The sequence below is a fragment of the Lycium ferocissimum genome, chromosome 5 (genome assembly GCF_029784015.1).
Source record: "Lycium ferocissimum isolate CSIRO_LF1 chromosome 5, AGI_CSIRO_Lferr_CH_V1, whole genome shotgun sequence".
Classification (NCBI taxonomy): Eukaryota; Viridiplantae; Streptophyta; class Magnoliopsida; order Solanales; family Solanaceae; genus Lycium; species Lycium ferocissimum.
Genome location: NC_081346.1, coordinates 11001353 through 11016585, shown reverse-complemented (window position 1 = coordinate 11016585; position 15233 = coordinate 11001353). Strand labels below are relative to the sequence as shown.

The 15233-nt window shown below is 33.4% G+C and overlaps 1 protein-coding gene across 1 annotated transcript; it reads left to right on the top strand.

Moving 5' to 3' along the window:
* Window positions 1-9880: 9880 nt before the first annotated feature.
* On the top strand, window positions 9881-15096 carry LOC132055964 (short-chain dehydrogenase TIC 32 B, chloroplastic-like). Its single transcript, XM_059448001.1, has 8 exons — window positions 9881-10203; window positions 11860-12091; window positions 12201-12280; window positions 12775-12931; window positions 13032-13110; window positions 13902-13989; window positions 14408-14454; window positions 14713-15096. Exons 1-8 carry the CDS (start codon window positions 9981-9983, stop codon window positions 14893-14895), a joined length of 1089 nt encoding a protein of 362 aa, XP_059303984.1. The 5' UTR covers window positions 9881-9980; the 3' UTR covers window positions 14896-15096.
* The last annotated feature ends 137 nt before the right edge of the window (window positions 15097-15233 follow it).

Genomic DNA, 15233 nt, shown 5'->3' with positions numbered 1-15233 from the left:
ATATACATATACCGTGATGGTATCAAGCAGTCCTTCAATGAGACACTCTTGAGGACCATGGTACCATCATGATATATAAATATATTAATATGGTATTATGGAGGACTGTTTCAGTCCTTCTCTTAGTCCTCCATGATATATAAATATACTACGATAGTATCACGGAGAGGAAAGGGTTTTGGCCGAGGGGTATGCCGGGTAAATATTTTCAGCCGGTGGGGGTATAAGCGAAACTAGTTTGGGAGGGGGCATGGACGGGTAAATATTTTGATTTTAAGGGCAATTAGTGATGTTTTTCCCAAATTTAAACTCATAGAAGAGGCTTAGAATAAAAAGGAGGAACATGTTTGTACAAACTTGAAAGGGGCAATTCACAGGAATGCCCTTATTTTGCGGTGTTCTTTAATTTTTACCCTTCGCCTAACACCATAAGATTTGGGGTTCGAACCCTGGCTCAGTAAAAAAAAAAAAATCGCAAGACAGAGTTTTGTAGCAAAGTTAGGGCTATTCCGGCCAAAGTTAGACCTGCAGGCAAAATTTTGCATGCTTCAGCCAGAGTTTCAAAACTCTATCTTAAGGTAGAGTTTTGGCTTCAAAATTCTGCCTTATCTTCAGGCAAAAATCTGCCTTAAAATTCTGAATGAATTTTAAGGTAATATCTATCAAGAAAATGATAAAGGTTGAATGAATTCAATTTCGCAATCACTCAGCTAACCAAGAGATGCTAACAATGAGATGATGCATTATCATTTAGTTGCATGAATGTTCGCATCTGTAGCTTCATGACGAGATATCAAGCACTGCATCTTATGAATTTCAGAGGAACTCAAACCTCAAAGTCACGACTGGCCACATAAATAGGAGCAGAGGGCTGGATAAATAGGAACAGAGGGCTGGACATTATTAGTCCACTCACGAGGCAGAATTTTAGGCAGAGTTTTGAAGGCAAAGTTCTGCCTTGCGAATACAAATCCCTGCCTTGCGAAATTTCTTCTTTTTTCTATTGAGCCAGGGTTCGAACCCAGAACCTCGGGGTATTAGCCGAAAGGCAAAAATTAAAGACCACCTCAAAGTTAAGTTAAAATCCGCGCAAAAAAAAAAAAGACTTGAAAGCACTCCAGTGCGCAACATTTTCACAAAACCTTTTTAGGCTGCCATTTAATGTGATTTTTAACCCGGTGTGATAGTCGGCATACATAAAAATTCATTCGACTACTTTAATTTTAGCCTATTGAGTTAGCTGACCTCATAACTGTGACAAAATTTAAAGAGCCTCAAGAAAGGCCATATTATGCAAACAATTCTTCCAGTTCTAAGCTGCACCAAAGGGGTCATTTGCACTTTTGTCCATATTTTGTGCTGGTCTTTAATTTTTGTCCTTCAAATTTTTTATCTAGAAATAAAGGAGTCATAAGTTACGCATCATAATATCCACAAGTTACTCCAACGTCCTTAAATCCACAAATTATGCTAGCGCCCTTAAAGAACTTACGGCCCGCTAAGTGTAAGTTCGATTTTGAAGGTACAAAAATTAAAGACTAGCCATTTTGAAGGGCAAAATAAAGACCAGTCGATTTGAAGGGAAAACCGTGCAATTACCCCGTCAGACGGACTATGGGCCAGTTCTAACCTATCACCCGCACCTTTTTTGATGATCTTTTTCACTTTGCTAATTATTCGTTATAGTAAAATCCTCATTTGCTTTATCTTTTTGCTCTCTAATTTCAGGTCTAGCTGTCTGTTTTATTATTCTTTTCTATATAGTTTTCAAATAACATAAAAACATCAATATAGATGATTGGTTTTTGGTGAGCATTATCTATTTCTCACAACTCAAGTACACCAATTACTCTACTGAACATTACTAAATATTAGCTTCAGTAGCCGTGTTAGAGCAGGCTTGATGCCTTCCACTATTTCTTTGTTGCTCAGATTATGTCTACCTAAGCTAATTTGATCTTACTTTAATCTATTTTTTGCAAATGGAACTGACTTTAACTTTAAACCCAGAAGTAAAATAAAATTAAAGAGTGACCACAGATTGTATCCCCGCACCCCCACACCCACGCCAAACCCGCTTTATTAAGAAGTTTGAATTAAAATAAATATATAAGTATTAAGATATTATCTCTAAATTAAACAGTACTGATGGTTAAAAAATGTTTGTTTTCTCAGAATTGAAATGTGTCAAATTTATCAATATTTAAAATTTAATGAATATGAAATTCAAATAAAATAATAACTAAATATTATATCAATTTGAAAAAGTTTAGAAAAATCTTAATTTGAATAATATTGTAAAATTGTTTGCTCGATGAAACACACTCCAAAAGCTAGCGGCGATTGATGGCGGACACCGACAGCTATCGGCGGGGGTCGATGAAGATGATTATGAGACGGTGGATAGTGTTAGTGGTTGGCTATGGTGGTTGGTCGTAGTTGTGCGTTGGTAATTTGAGATGGTGATGATCGGAGGCGGATCCAAGATTTGGAAGTTCCGGGTGCCACACCGCTGTGAATAGTAGCTTACAACAACGGTATCCTAAGTTGCTCGAACTCTCCAAATATGTTGCCGCACCAGTGTCGTATTCTTTAAAAATGCACTACTTAATTTGGTAAACATGGAAAATCCTTGGCTTGTTGGTGTAATTTAGTCTTTAGTTCAAAGAGGTTGAGGGTTCAATTCTACTTAATTGCAAATTTTTAACAATAATAGTTCACTTGAATATTTGTCAAAAAAAAAAAAGGTCAAAGCAAGGTTCGAACCACTGACCACTATTAGCAAGATTAAAATTCTAACCAGCAAGGCAGGAAGCAATATTTAGCTTTCTTGTGTGCATCTAACAAATTACCAATGTCCTAGATGCACAGCATGCTAAAATAGTTTTAAGAAATGCAGCAGGACGGGTTCAAACTCGCGTCCTAGGGTAGGAAAACCCGACTATTAACCACTGGCACCATACGCTACATTGTTACTCCGGGTGGCACGGGTAATATTTATACCATTTCTCATGCATATGTACATGTATATACGAAATTTCAACCGAGACGTCCGGGTGCCGTGGCATAACCAACCTGGTACACATATCCGCCCCTGGTGATGATTGACAGCAATAATTTTGTGGTGGTGGAGGAAAAAATGGTAATAGAAGGTCACCTTCGCACTAATTTTTAAGTAACAACGTCTTAATAATTTTGCATTTTGTACAAATTAAAACAAATGTAGCCTTGGTGTCTAAAACCATATACACTAGCTGCCTAGCTTTGGTTTAGATTTAAGCTATGATTTCTTTGCACTAATGTTGTGAGAAAACAAGACCACAAGAAAGTTACTGCCACCCCTCACCTAGAAAATCAAGAATAAAGATTTGGCATCACACAAGTCCAAATATAATTTTCCCTATGACATCATACCGCCTAAAGAATTGTCCCTAACTTCTCTACTCTTAGGTGACAAAATACAATCATTATTTATTTTAATTTTTTGATGAACCAGTTCACTTTTTTACTTCATGAGCCACATGAGCAAAGTTCCCCAAATCCAACCCCGGCTCACACAAAAAAGAAATTTTAAAAACCAAGAAGAGAAAAAAGGCCTATGCTATAATATGTCCGCCATTAAGATTCACAAACACTATATGGGAAATCTTTTTATAAGATTGTCACAAGATCTACATTTGTAGCAATGCCTCCATTTCACCACTCAAACTCCATAGCCTTTTTACCTTAGCACATGTTAGAATAATTCCTATTTTATCTCGTTTTTCTCTTAGGAAAAATGTTGGTCATTAGGAGGTAGCTAGTATTCAATGGATTTCTAATTTTTATAGGTTTTAAATTTTTAAAAATCTCATCCTACTTTTCCTGTTGGATAGAGAAGCATTACCATATAAAGACAAACATTTTATTCGCTAATAGTAAAGCAAAACAGGACCACCAAAAACTAGTCAATTAAGAATTAAGTAATGTTAATTATATTCCTTTCATTGGAAGCTTAGTGTGAAAGAGATCGATCGATCGACAAATTGATAATGCTATCATTAGTATGTCCCGCTAATTCTCCGTAATTAACTTCGTTTGACACGTGTTATTCACTGGTTGGCCGTGGGCACGTGAGGACTAGACAAGTTTTTTCTCTTTTATTTTGTAGTGTGTTATCATTATTATGACTAAGGAAAAGAAAAAGAAGGCCAATTTCTAGCTTTGTCGGCAGTTGTGTCTTTAAACTGTTACTAATGGCATCAAGTCAGGTGGTAAATTTCATTGCTAGGGGGAGACAAAGTAGTTACCCTTGGCCCATGGTAGGTTTCAGTCTTTCCCATCTTTTTCATTTAGAGCCCGTTTTTTCTTTGAAAAAAAAAAAACTTTTTTAAGATAAGATTTTAAAGTATTTTAAATCTTTGAAAGTTATTTTATAAATAAGCAGTTACGTGTTTAGATAAAAGTGCTTAAAAAGTTTTTAAAAGTAAGATTAGTATTGAAATTAACAGAAAATATAAGGGATAAAAGCGTAAAGTTGTTGGTCAAACCAAAATGACTTGTAAGAAAAAAAGTTGGGGTTGAGCAACTTCTTGGTTTTGGCTTATTTTAAGCACTTTTTAATTTAATTTAAGCTATTTTCTATTTTTATCAAACACTCAAATAAGTTAAAAATGGCTTATAAGCTGGTTTGACCAGCTTATAAGCCAATCCAAACGAGCTCTTAATTCTTTTTCACCTTTCTCCTATTTTGTAAGTTGCTGAGCATTTTCACATTTGATCCTTAGGAGAAGTCTCATTTTTATTGATTGGATGCCTAAGAGATATATAGTTGAGTTTTTTTTTTTTTTTGTTCGATACCTGCTTTGAAATCTTGATTAATCCAGATTCACGCCTCGTAAGACTCATTAAAGAAGGAAGCACCCCTTATAACATGGTTTTTTTTTCCATTTCAAGGAAGACCTTTAATTAAGAGTTACGGAAAACTTGAATTCGTTAGGCCATCCTTTAGATTTGGTCCATATTTTTAAAAGTTGTACAAATTTAATCCTTGGACTGATGAAACATTAGATTAATGTTTGATATCTACAAAATTCTAGATGGTGCTTTGATATTTTCTTAATAAGATTTTTAGTTTTGTCGAAAGAGATATTTAGGTCATGGTTTAAAAGATCCAAAAATTGCAAGAGAAATAAAAAGAGTCATTTACCAAACAATTCAATTATCACAAAAAGGCAACTATTGGCAATTTTTTTGAAAATGAGGAGATATTCTATCTATTCCACCGCAACCCACGATAGTTTATATAGTTGCACCTATTATAGTGCTAGCTAGGTAATTTCCTTGTAACCATTATTGAGTGTGTTTTACTCAAATCAGCCACAAAGGAAATAATGAATCATTTATGGTATTTGTCATTTGTCAAAAAGCAACCGAAGAAAGATGTTCCACAAAGACTGATAGGGCTTTGAAATCTTTATCTCCAACAATTGGGATTTTAATTTTTTATGGTGTAAATGATTTCGAGTATCTATTAGTTTGTCATGCAGTTTTGTCAATATCCTCCAAAAGTATATATCCAAAAATGTTTAACAAGTATGTTAAAATTGTCACAAAATATTATAAGAGAATAAAAAAAGAAACTATTAGACTGGAATGTATCTTGCGAATCCACCTTTTCCTCTAAGCATTTAGTCAAACAAACGTGGAACCATGTTGAAGGAATTATTAAATCTTAGCTTAAGAGTTGTTAGGATTTTGAATGGGACCTGTAGATTCTTTCTCTTTTATGTATAGCTAAGAATTAGTATAATTAGTTGTTTTTTAATAAACTTTCTTTTAATAACTTACACACGATCCACTCCATAATTTTCTTATTGCATTCCCAATATCCTTCTTGGCTCATCTACTTATCTAGAAACAACCTCCCCCACCCCCACCCCACCCTCTCTACCCCTCCTAAAAAAAGAAAGAAAGAGTAAACCAAAAAAACCAAAAAAGGAAGGAAATTTGTTAGAGGTGTTTGTTTTGATGACCTTTAATTGAAAAATAAATATTCTCGCAATTCCAAAAATGTGACATTATTTCCATATTAGCCTGATCTAAAAAAATTATATCTTTCTAATTTAAAAATATCTTAATTTGTAGTTCTGATTATCCTTAATGGCAAGCTTTTATATCCAAAAAGAAAAAAGGTTATAGCATACTTAAAACCATAAGTTTCAAATACTTTCTTTCTTAAATTTCATATGCAGTCAAATTAGGTCATATAAATTGAAAGAAGTATAGTATTTTTTTGCCTTTTCTGAAAATGAGAAAATCATATTAGTAGCTAATTAAAGAGTAATAATTAGGTTTCACTGATTAGGTGATTTACCTTTTGTTCCTAATAAGCTTTAATTAGCATAGCATTGTAAATGGATGTTCAATCAAACACATATATAACGCTTGATCTGCAAATTAAAATTCTATCTCTAATCCCCTACTTTTGCATCTTATTGTGGGGTTGAAATATTGAATGAGATTTTTTTTTTTTTTTTGACGAAGATGAAAGATATATATCACGTGAAACTACAAGATTAATGCCTCCAAAATTTGAGGCAAGTTAATGAGGCTTGTTTACCAATTAGGGAACTCATGGGACAAAAGTGCATAGCCAGTCCACAGCTCCATATTGTTGAGGAGTCAACCTCAATGTTCTTTTTTAGTCCTAACCTCCAACATTTGCCATCATTTTTCAAAGGAAAAGCCCGGTAAATAAATAATTTTTTTAAATTAGAAACAAAAAAGGTATATATGAATGGCACGGTTGCACGCAACAAAAGTTTTGCTCCTTCGTCCCTAAAGTGAAATTTCACTCGTTTTTGCCTTCTACTATTTCTCAATCAACTTCTCCACATAAAAAAAAAAAATGTAATTATTGTTCATAATATTTCTTGGCTCCATATATTATCATGGTTTTATCTTGATGCACGTGTGAGGACTATAAATGTACTTGAAATCAAAGGCCATGCCCTCTTCATTGTTAAGACCACCACATCCTAGAGAATTTTATGTCTTGTTGGGGACAAGCTTATTTGAGTAGAAGCATTTTTAAAGTAAGGAAATTGATGGGAAAAGTTTCTATTTTTGTATTATTAGAAGTATATTGGAACAAATTTTAAGAAATGTAGGAAGAACAAATTAAAAATTGTTATAAGTTACGGGAATTTAAGATAAGAACATTAGTGTCTTTATTTATTATAGGTAGTGTTTAATTACTTCTATACATCGTCAGTGTAATTTCTTATACTATTAGGCAATTACTCCTAACAAGTGCAATTAGTAACGTGGATAATAAGACAAGTAATCTTTTATAAGGTTAAATTGAACTGATAATGTAAAAGGTTTCATTACATTATAAACGGATATAATTAAGTTAACTCGGGGGGGGGGGGGTATAATATAACGAGCGGGTTCAACTGAACCCAAGTGCGTAGCTTCGGCTCATACTGTATATATGTTAAAAACACATTAGATGTGTATATAAATAATATGCTAGCAACCCCAAAATTGAATGAATGGTAGATTCAGAAAAGTTCGAACATATAAAATTAAAATTCTGAATTCGCTTCTGATTAAGATGCATGCATATATGCATCATTCATATTGGTACGTACTTGACAAAAGGGGTCCTTACTCTTAGTAATATCTTTTCATTTTGCTGATGATAATATGTTTGAGTAAAAGGGGAATTAAGAAACTAATGATGCCGCGCTGTTATTTCTTTTTCTCTTCTTGCTTCAAGTTACAAATAAATAGATTGCAAATTTGCAATAACGTCATGCCTACTTTAATTGGAAGAGACACAAGTAACAAGAACAACAACAAAAACTACAAAGTGTAAATATGTTTAACTACAAGTCACCGTCAAATCTTCTTTCAACTACAAAGTGTTTTAATTTGCCTGTCATTTTCTGGACAAATTATGACGCAGGCATCAATTTTCTTCCTAATGTTCTTAACGTGCCTTATGGAATGTTTAATACGTACACACGCAAAATTTGACATGCCTCACTGAATTAATCGGTTGATAGCTAATCCAGACAATTAGTTGAATTAATCGTCCTGACAATTGTGTGTACAAGAGATTGTATTGTCAAATTTCTTCTCATCCATCAGAAAGATGTGTAGCTTTCTTTCGGAACCATGGCCCATGCATGTGAGATTTCTACAAAGATTAGTCCTATTTCTCAACAAAAAAAATATAGCACATTTCTTTCTTTTCTTAATAAAGATCAATGTGTTGTGTGCAAGCAGCTTTCTTTTTGTAATCGTGTGTGAAATAAATATACCAAGATTCATATTTCTCAAAGTCAAATAGCACATTTCTTTGCTCTTTTTTCTTTTCAGTAATGTTTCTTGGAGATGACTTTTACCATTTGAAGGAAGAACTCTAAAACAATTGCATTTTTATATCATAAATATTACAGTCATGATGCGTGAAGAAAAACTAGCAAAAAGACATCAGACGAAACATTAATTTTTTTCTTAAAAAAAGAAAAAGAATAAGGAAATACACACATGCAAGATAGTATTGTACGGCTTGCCAATAGATAAAATTAAGATCACTTCCACCAAATACAACCACCCAAGCAAAAGATACTAGAAGAAATATAACGACACATAAGAAGGCACTTCCTTAGCCCAAGGACTTGGACCATTTCTCTAATTCATTGGTGATATCAAATATGCTTCCATGGACGGTAATTACAAGGAAGCCAATAAATCCGCGCCAGTGGCAATATCTGTTCGGCTAAGCTGGCTCAAGATATAGACTGACTCAGAACTTGGAGCTTATGGGTTATGAATTTTAGAAAATTAAAGATAACTTGTTACGTTTAGAATAAGTTGTTTATACAAATTGAGGGATCAATGCCTTAACACAAAGGTGAAGAGGTTCGTGGAGAAGAGGGCATAAAAACATTATATGTGGTAGGGAGATATTAAATTGAAAATCCAGAAAATTAACAAAATAAAAATTAAATAAAAAACAAATGGATTTACCTGTGAAAATATTCGTAAGGAAATTCCCCTTTTTACAAATTTTTATCAAAAATTTCTTGCGAATTTTTAGAATTTTCTTGCAAGAAAATCCGCAAGTAACTTACATGCGAATCAAAATCCCCAAGTAAATTACCTGGGGATTTGGAAATTCGCAGGTAATAATTACCCACGAAGGTTTTTCCTTCGGATTTTTTTTGGTAGGAAATTCCGCAGGGAAGTAAATTACTTGCGAATTTTCATGTATATTCCACAAGAAAATCCCCATGTAATTAGCACTTTTCTAGTAGTGAAAGATAGCTTGTTACGTTTAGAATAAATTGTTTATACAAATTGAGGGATCAGTGCCTTAACACAAATACATAAATTTGACTAAAACTATTGCGTTCTGCCAAACCGTAATTTCCTTTCTAGCTCCGTCCAGCAAGATATATTTAACATGATATAATATTGTTCGGATTGGATCAAAGCTGCTTGCTCAATTTCTCTTTTAAATATCTTATATCATTAAGAATAATCCAACACTTATATGTAATTTTCTTTTTTAGCTACCAATATAAGTTTTTGTTCACGTCCAGTAGTATCCCAAAACAAAAGAAGAAGAAAAATGAAGTATCCTTGGAAACAGCAAATTAAAGTGTGCCCCGAAAACATCAAATTTTCCACTTGTCACCAAAAGTAAATATGAGTTGAAAGAAAGAAAGAAAAAAAAGGAGCGTAAAACTAATAAGGGCAGACAACAATAATTAGAGGTAAGAAAGAAAACTTTCACATAATTACGTGCGTGTGCTATGCAAAAAAGCATCGTTAACTAGTACTAGTCAACGACACCAACAAACTTTTTTATTTTTGGTCTCATCCAGACAATATAGTCTACACAACTATAGGGATCTGTTGTAATTGGTCGTAGGCAAAACATTTGTGCACCCTCAATTTAAAATAAAGGGGTAGGTGTATATATGGACTTCCACAAGTTTCATAGAGCATTTATATATACGTGGTTTTCAACTATAGCAGCAATATTGCAGTTCAAAATTCCAAGCTTTGCTCTCATGAAGGCTACTCTCAAATATTTGGCTGGCATTGCTGGCCCTAGTGGTTATGGCTCTAAAACCACGGCTGAACAGGCCACTCGAGATTTCTCTAATTCCTCTAATTCTCACCTCACTGCAATTATCACCGGTAATAAATCTGAAATTCTCTTTTCTTTCCATCTCTTATATATGTTCTTGAGTTTTTTTGGGATGGTTGTGAGGCTAAACAAATTAGATTATTATGTGCCTGTCAAAGAATTAATGAGCCGGTAATTCATATAAAGTGGGTTGGTTTAGGCAACTACGGACAGTGAAAGCGAGTTTTATACGGCAATTGTCACTACTTGCTAATTTGTGCATGTTTTAGAAGAATCCATTGAAAAATATCATTGTGCTTTTTGTTTTTTCAGCTTTTCTTTTCTCCTTCTTCTTGAAACTTTTGTTTCTTTTCTTTTAGTTGGTGTTGTTGTTGTTGTTGTTGTTAGTATAGATAGGAGTCTATCTCAAGTAGATACTAGAGTAGATTTACACAAAGAACAGCAACAATTAATATCTGAAGACACCTATTGAATTCAAACCTTCTAAAACTCGAATTCTTTAGTTTTCTCGGGCACTAAGGAGGATTGCCTCCACAAAGAGCAACAGGAGATTAAAAAGGATTTCCAGCTTTCAAGTGGTTCTGAATAATCGACTGTCCGATGTAGTCATAAGTAATAAAAAAGTTATCGTGGTTTTGGTCGACATGCATTTACTCTATTTAGTGGAGAATTTTGAACAAACTATAGTGAGGATCAATTACTAAGGAATATTCGTGGAGTTAATTCTTCAGTATGAGGCTTTTGATAGTAATTAAATTAAGGATGTCTCAAATTGTAAAGACGCATGGAAGAAGGAGCAATACTTTCGCAGACACTTTTTCTTCCACAAGAGTTAAGAAGCATTTAAAAAAAAAAAAACTTTCTCTACTTCCATGGCCCATGTTTCAGAGTTTATTCCTAAGTTTTTCAGATGTAGGGTATTCTAAATTCAGGCCCCTCACTTTTTTCTATGTCACACGTACATTTTGCATAAAAAGAGAGAGAAAAAAAAAAAAAGAGTGAGGGCTAATTAAGGGGTTAGGGATGGAGAAGAAGAAGAGGTTTAATTTCCTTTTCTTTTGCTTGTATATAAATTTTGAAGCTTAATTAATTATTCAATTTCTCTCTCTCTTTTTAATGCATCACTATACCAAAAGAGGCTTTTAGTGGCAATATATTTTCCTTTTAGCGGCAATAGTTATTGCCACAAAAATATTTACCAACAATTGGTTGATGCCATTATATCCAAGGTCGCTAAAGCCTTTAGTGGCATTTATTGTTAGGGTTAAAGTTTGATATTGCCGGTAATAGTTGATTATAGAATAAATTAGCGACAATTAAGTTATTGCCGCAAATTAATTGCCGCTAAAAACATATTTTGTTGTAGTGGTTCTTTTTGTTTGAAGGAAGCTATTGTTTTGTCTCTAGCTAGCTATTGAATTTGTTTGTTGGTTAGAGAATAAGATTTCCCATCTGGACAGTACTGACTACTAATCATATGCCATCTTTATTAGCACAGAAAAGTTCCAACATTAAAATATTTAAATACCCCCACTATAATTTTACCTTTAGTATTTTAATCACCATACATTAGTGCAGAATCCAATATAGAAACCTAACTTAGTAGCATGTCATATAAAGATTAGACAAAGCATCATGATATTATATAATTTACCTTTATGTGTTTTTTTTTTTTTGGTTTATTAATCATACGTGAAAAATTACAGGCGCAACATCAGGGATTGGCGCAGAAACAGCAAGAGTACTAGCAAAGAGGGGTGTAAGAATAGTGATACCAGCAAGGGACTTAAAAAAAGCAGAAACTGTGAAGGAATTTATACAGAAAGAGACTCCAATGGCTGAGATTATATTATTAGAGATAGACTTGAGTTCTTTTAGTTCCATTCAGAGATTTTGTGCTCAGTTCTTGTCTTTAGGACTACCTCTTCACATTCTCATGTACGTATTTAATATCCTTTTGGTATGTGTTTTTTTTTTCCTTCTAGTTGTCTTTGTTTGTTTTTCTAAATAAAAAAACTGATGATTGGTTTGTGTTTTTATCACGTAGAAATAATGCAGGGAAATTCTCACAGAAACTGGAGTTCTCTGAAGACAAAATTGAGATGACTTTTGCCACTAACTACTTAGGTAACTATCCTCTCAATAATTTGGGGACCATATTCTTTTTGAGTTAAGTTATTGTCGGACTTTTTACACTATTAGATGGTCTAAAGTATAAAATATAACTCCTCGAAATAAGTGAAATTAGTAACTTTAGAAAAATAAGACACATAATCTACTACAACAGATTAAATTACACTAGCAATATAAAGATTCCTTTCAGGATCAATAATTGTGAATGTGGTATGTCTACTTAGTACAATTGAACCCCAGTACTTTTGATACAAATTATAGATATTTATGTGAGAAATTATTAAAATTTTGATAAATATTAAATTCTGAACCCATAATTCTAAGAGTGCAATAAGCTAAGTTGTAAAGAATCTTAAAAATTGAATCCACCAAGTTTAAATTTTGAATCCAACTCTAACTGACGGTGGATATAAGATGAAAAGGGCATCAATAATTAATAAAGTAAAACAAAGTATGAGGAATTAATAGAACGTTTCAATCTCTGGCAGGTCATTTTCTGTTGACAGAGTTGTTATTAGAGAAAATGGTGGAGACAGCAGAAGCCACAGGGATTCAAGGAAGAATAGTGAATGTTACTTCAGTAGTTCACAATTGGGTGAAAAGAGATCAATTCCGCTTCTGCAAATTGCTCAATCCTAAGAAATAGTAATATTATAATGCTAATATTTAGCCAATATTTCATTACTTGCTATAAAAGACTCATTATTACTAACTTTATTTTAACTTGTTAATGTTTGCCACACAGTTATAATGGTACTCGTGCATATGCTCAGTCAAAATTGGCCAACATTTTACATGCCAAGGAATTGTCGAGACAGCTAAAGGTAATTATTAATTCCGTCTATTTACTTCATTCTAGCTACTTGTACGTGTTAATTCACAATTTCTTGTCAGAACAGATAAGGGCTGTAAATAATCGAATTCTTTCATAACCTATTAGGTTTTCTATGCATATACCAAGGATAGTGGAGTACCATACAAACAAAAGAGGCATATACATAAACGACCCTTAAACTTGATCAATTTTTTCATTCAGACACATGAAGTAAGAAATGTAACAATTAAACATTTAATGTTAGTGGAGAATGTATCTGTTGAAAGCATTTTTTACAATCAGCCAAAACAGTTAAATAATAAACCTCACGTGTTTGACCTAAAATAGGTACAACCCTTAGTTACCACTAAAGGATTATGTCCAATGAGTATCAAACAAAACATGATCTTCGGTGTAAAAGTGGTAGCTCTCTGGTAGCTCTCTAGTCAATTCACCAATAATTTTTTTGTGGCAATTAAGCAATCTAATCATGTAAATGTACTAAGCTGTTTTTCTTACCACTCAATTATATCATGTGAATCTTGATTAGACAACTCACAGATACATTCCATGCCAAAACTCAAAGACATGAAGAAATTAAAGTTGGGGTACTCCTTGTACCTCTCACTAGCGAATTGTCCATCTTTTAGAATCTGCCAGCTTTCATTTGCACTATTAGTACTGTAGACAAGATACTTCTCTTTCCTTCATTGGTCGCTATACTCCAAAAATATTCAATTGTTTTTGTCTTTATATATTTGTATAGTTGCTATACTGAAAATGTAACTTGGTATGGAACAGGCAAGAAATGCAAATGTAGCTATCAATGCAGTCCATCCTGGAATTGTAAAGACTGGAATTATCCGAGATCACAAGGGCTTTATCACAGGTATGTCTTTTTTGCCTTTCCTTTTTTCATTTAGGATGTATTTGGTGCAGAGGAAAATACTTTCCAAGTTTTCTATGTTTGTTTGGAAAATAATTTCCGTAAAGAACCTATTTTCCTCTAATTTCTGGAAAATAATTTTCCTGTCAAGAGGAGAGAAGTCATTTTCTGAAACTCTCCCATCGATTTCCAACTAATGGTTTCCACACGCCCCACCCCCACTCGCCAAAAGTTATTTAATATTTCACGTTATATCCGTGGGAAAAACTTTTATTTTCTTACTTACCAAACGCCAAAAATATATAAAAATCGTTTTCTTATGAAAACATTTTCATTCATACCAAAAACAGTAGCCTTAATTTTGCTGCAATATCAAACAAAGATAACTATATTTACTGACTTCCCTTACAAACATAAACAGATTCTCTCTATTTTATGGCATCAAAGCTTCTAAAGTCAACATCACAGGTTCGTCTATTTATGCTTGTCTCTTTTACTCATTGAATATCCTCTATCATTACATGTCTACTTCTTTTTTTGCAACTTTGGACTCACATGCTTTTTTCAAAAAAGGAGAGGATAAAAACCCCCCACTACTCTCCATAGCTACCAACAAAAGAAAAAAAAAATAAATAACAAGCGTAATTATAAAAAATATAAAAATAATTTTTATAGTTATTTTGGGGGAAAAAACAATAACGAGGTCAATTTTTTTGGGTATGGCAGGGTGCAGCAACCACATGCTATGTAGCACTGAGCCCACAAACAGAAGGGATGAGTGGGAAATACTTTGCAGACTGCAATGAAAGTCACTGTTCAGTTTTAGCAAATGATGAAACTGAAGCTCATAAGCTTTGGAAGGGCACTCGTGTTCTCATCCATAGAAGATTGCTTCCACCTGTAAATTGATCAACCATTTATTTTTCACTTTTGGGAAAGAGAGAGAAGGTATATGTAAATAAATAGATATACTCCCTTGTATATCCATGATCATAGAAGAAAATATCATACAAGTAGTCCAATTGTTAGCAAACTGATGGATAACAAATGTTAGTGGAATAATGAAGGTTCTTTTAGTGGTGCATTACTCTATGGGCTACTACACGCTTTCGTCCCTTTCTCTTGGAACTTTTGGCATAATATCCTAGATATGACAAATTCCTCTTGACGAAACTTTCAGCGTATACAATCATTTATCAAAATTCACCACCTTTCTTCCGCATTGCGCAATTAGATCCTCAGTTCCA

What these genes read in the sequence shown, in the direction of transcription:
- LOC132055964 (XM_059448001.1), top strand. Translation starts at nt 9,981, where the DNA reads ATGGACTTCCACAAGTTTCATAGAGCATTTATATATACGTGGTTTTCA. An exon ending in CTACCTCTTCACATTCTCAT is followed by an intron (nt 12,092 to 12,200) that starts GTACGTATTTAA and finishes TTTATCACGTAG; the next exon opens with AAATAATGCAGGGAAATTCT. An exon ending in AATTGTCGAGACAGCTAAAG is followed by an intron (nt 13,111 to 13,901) that starts GTAATTATTAAT and finishes GGTATGGAACAG; the next exon opens with GCAAGAAATGCAAATGTAGC.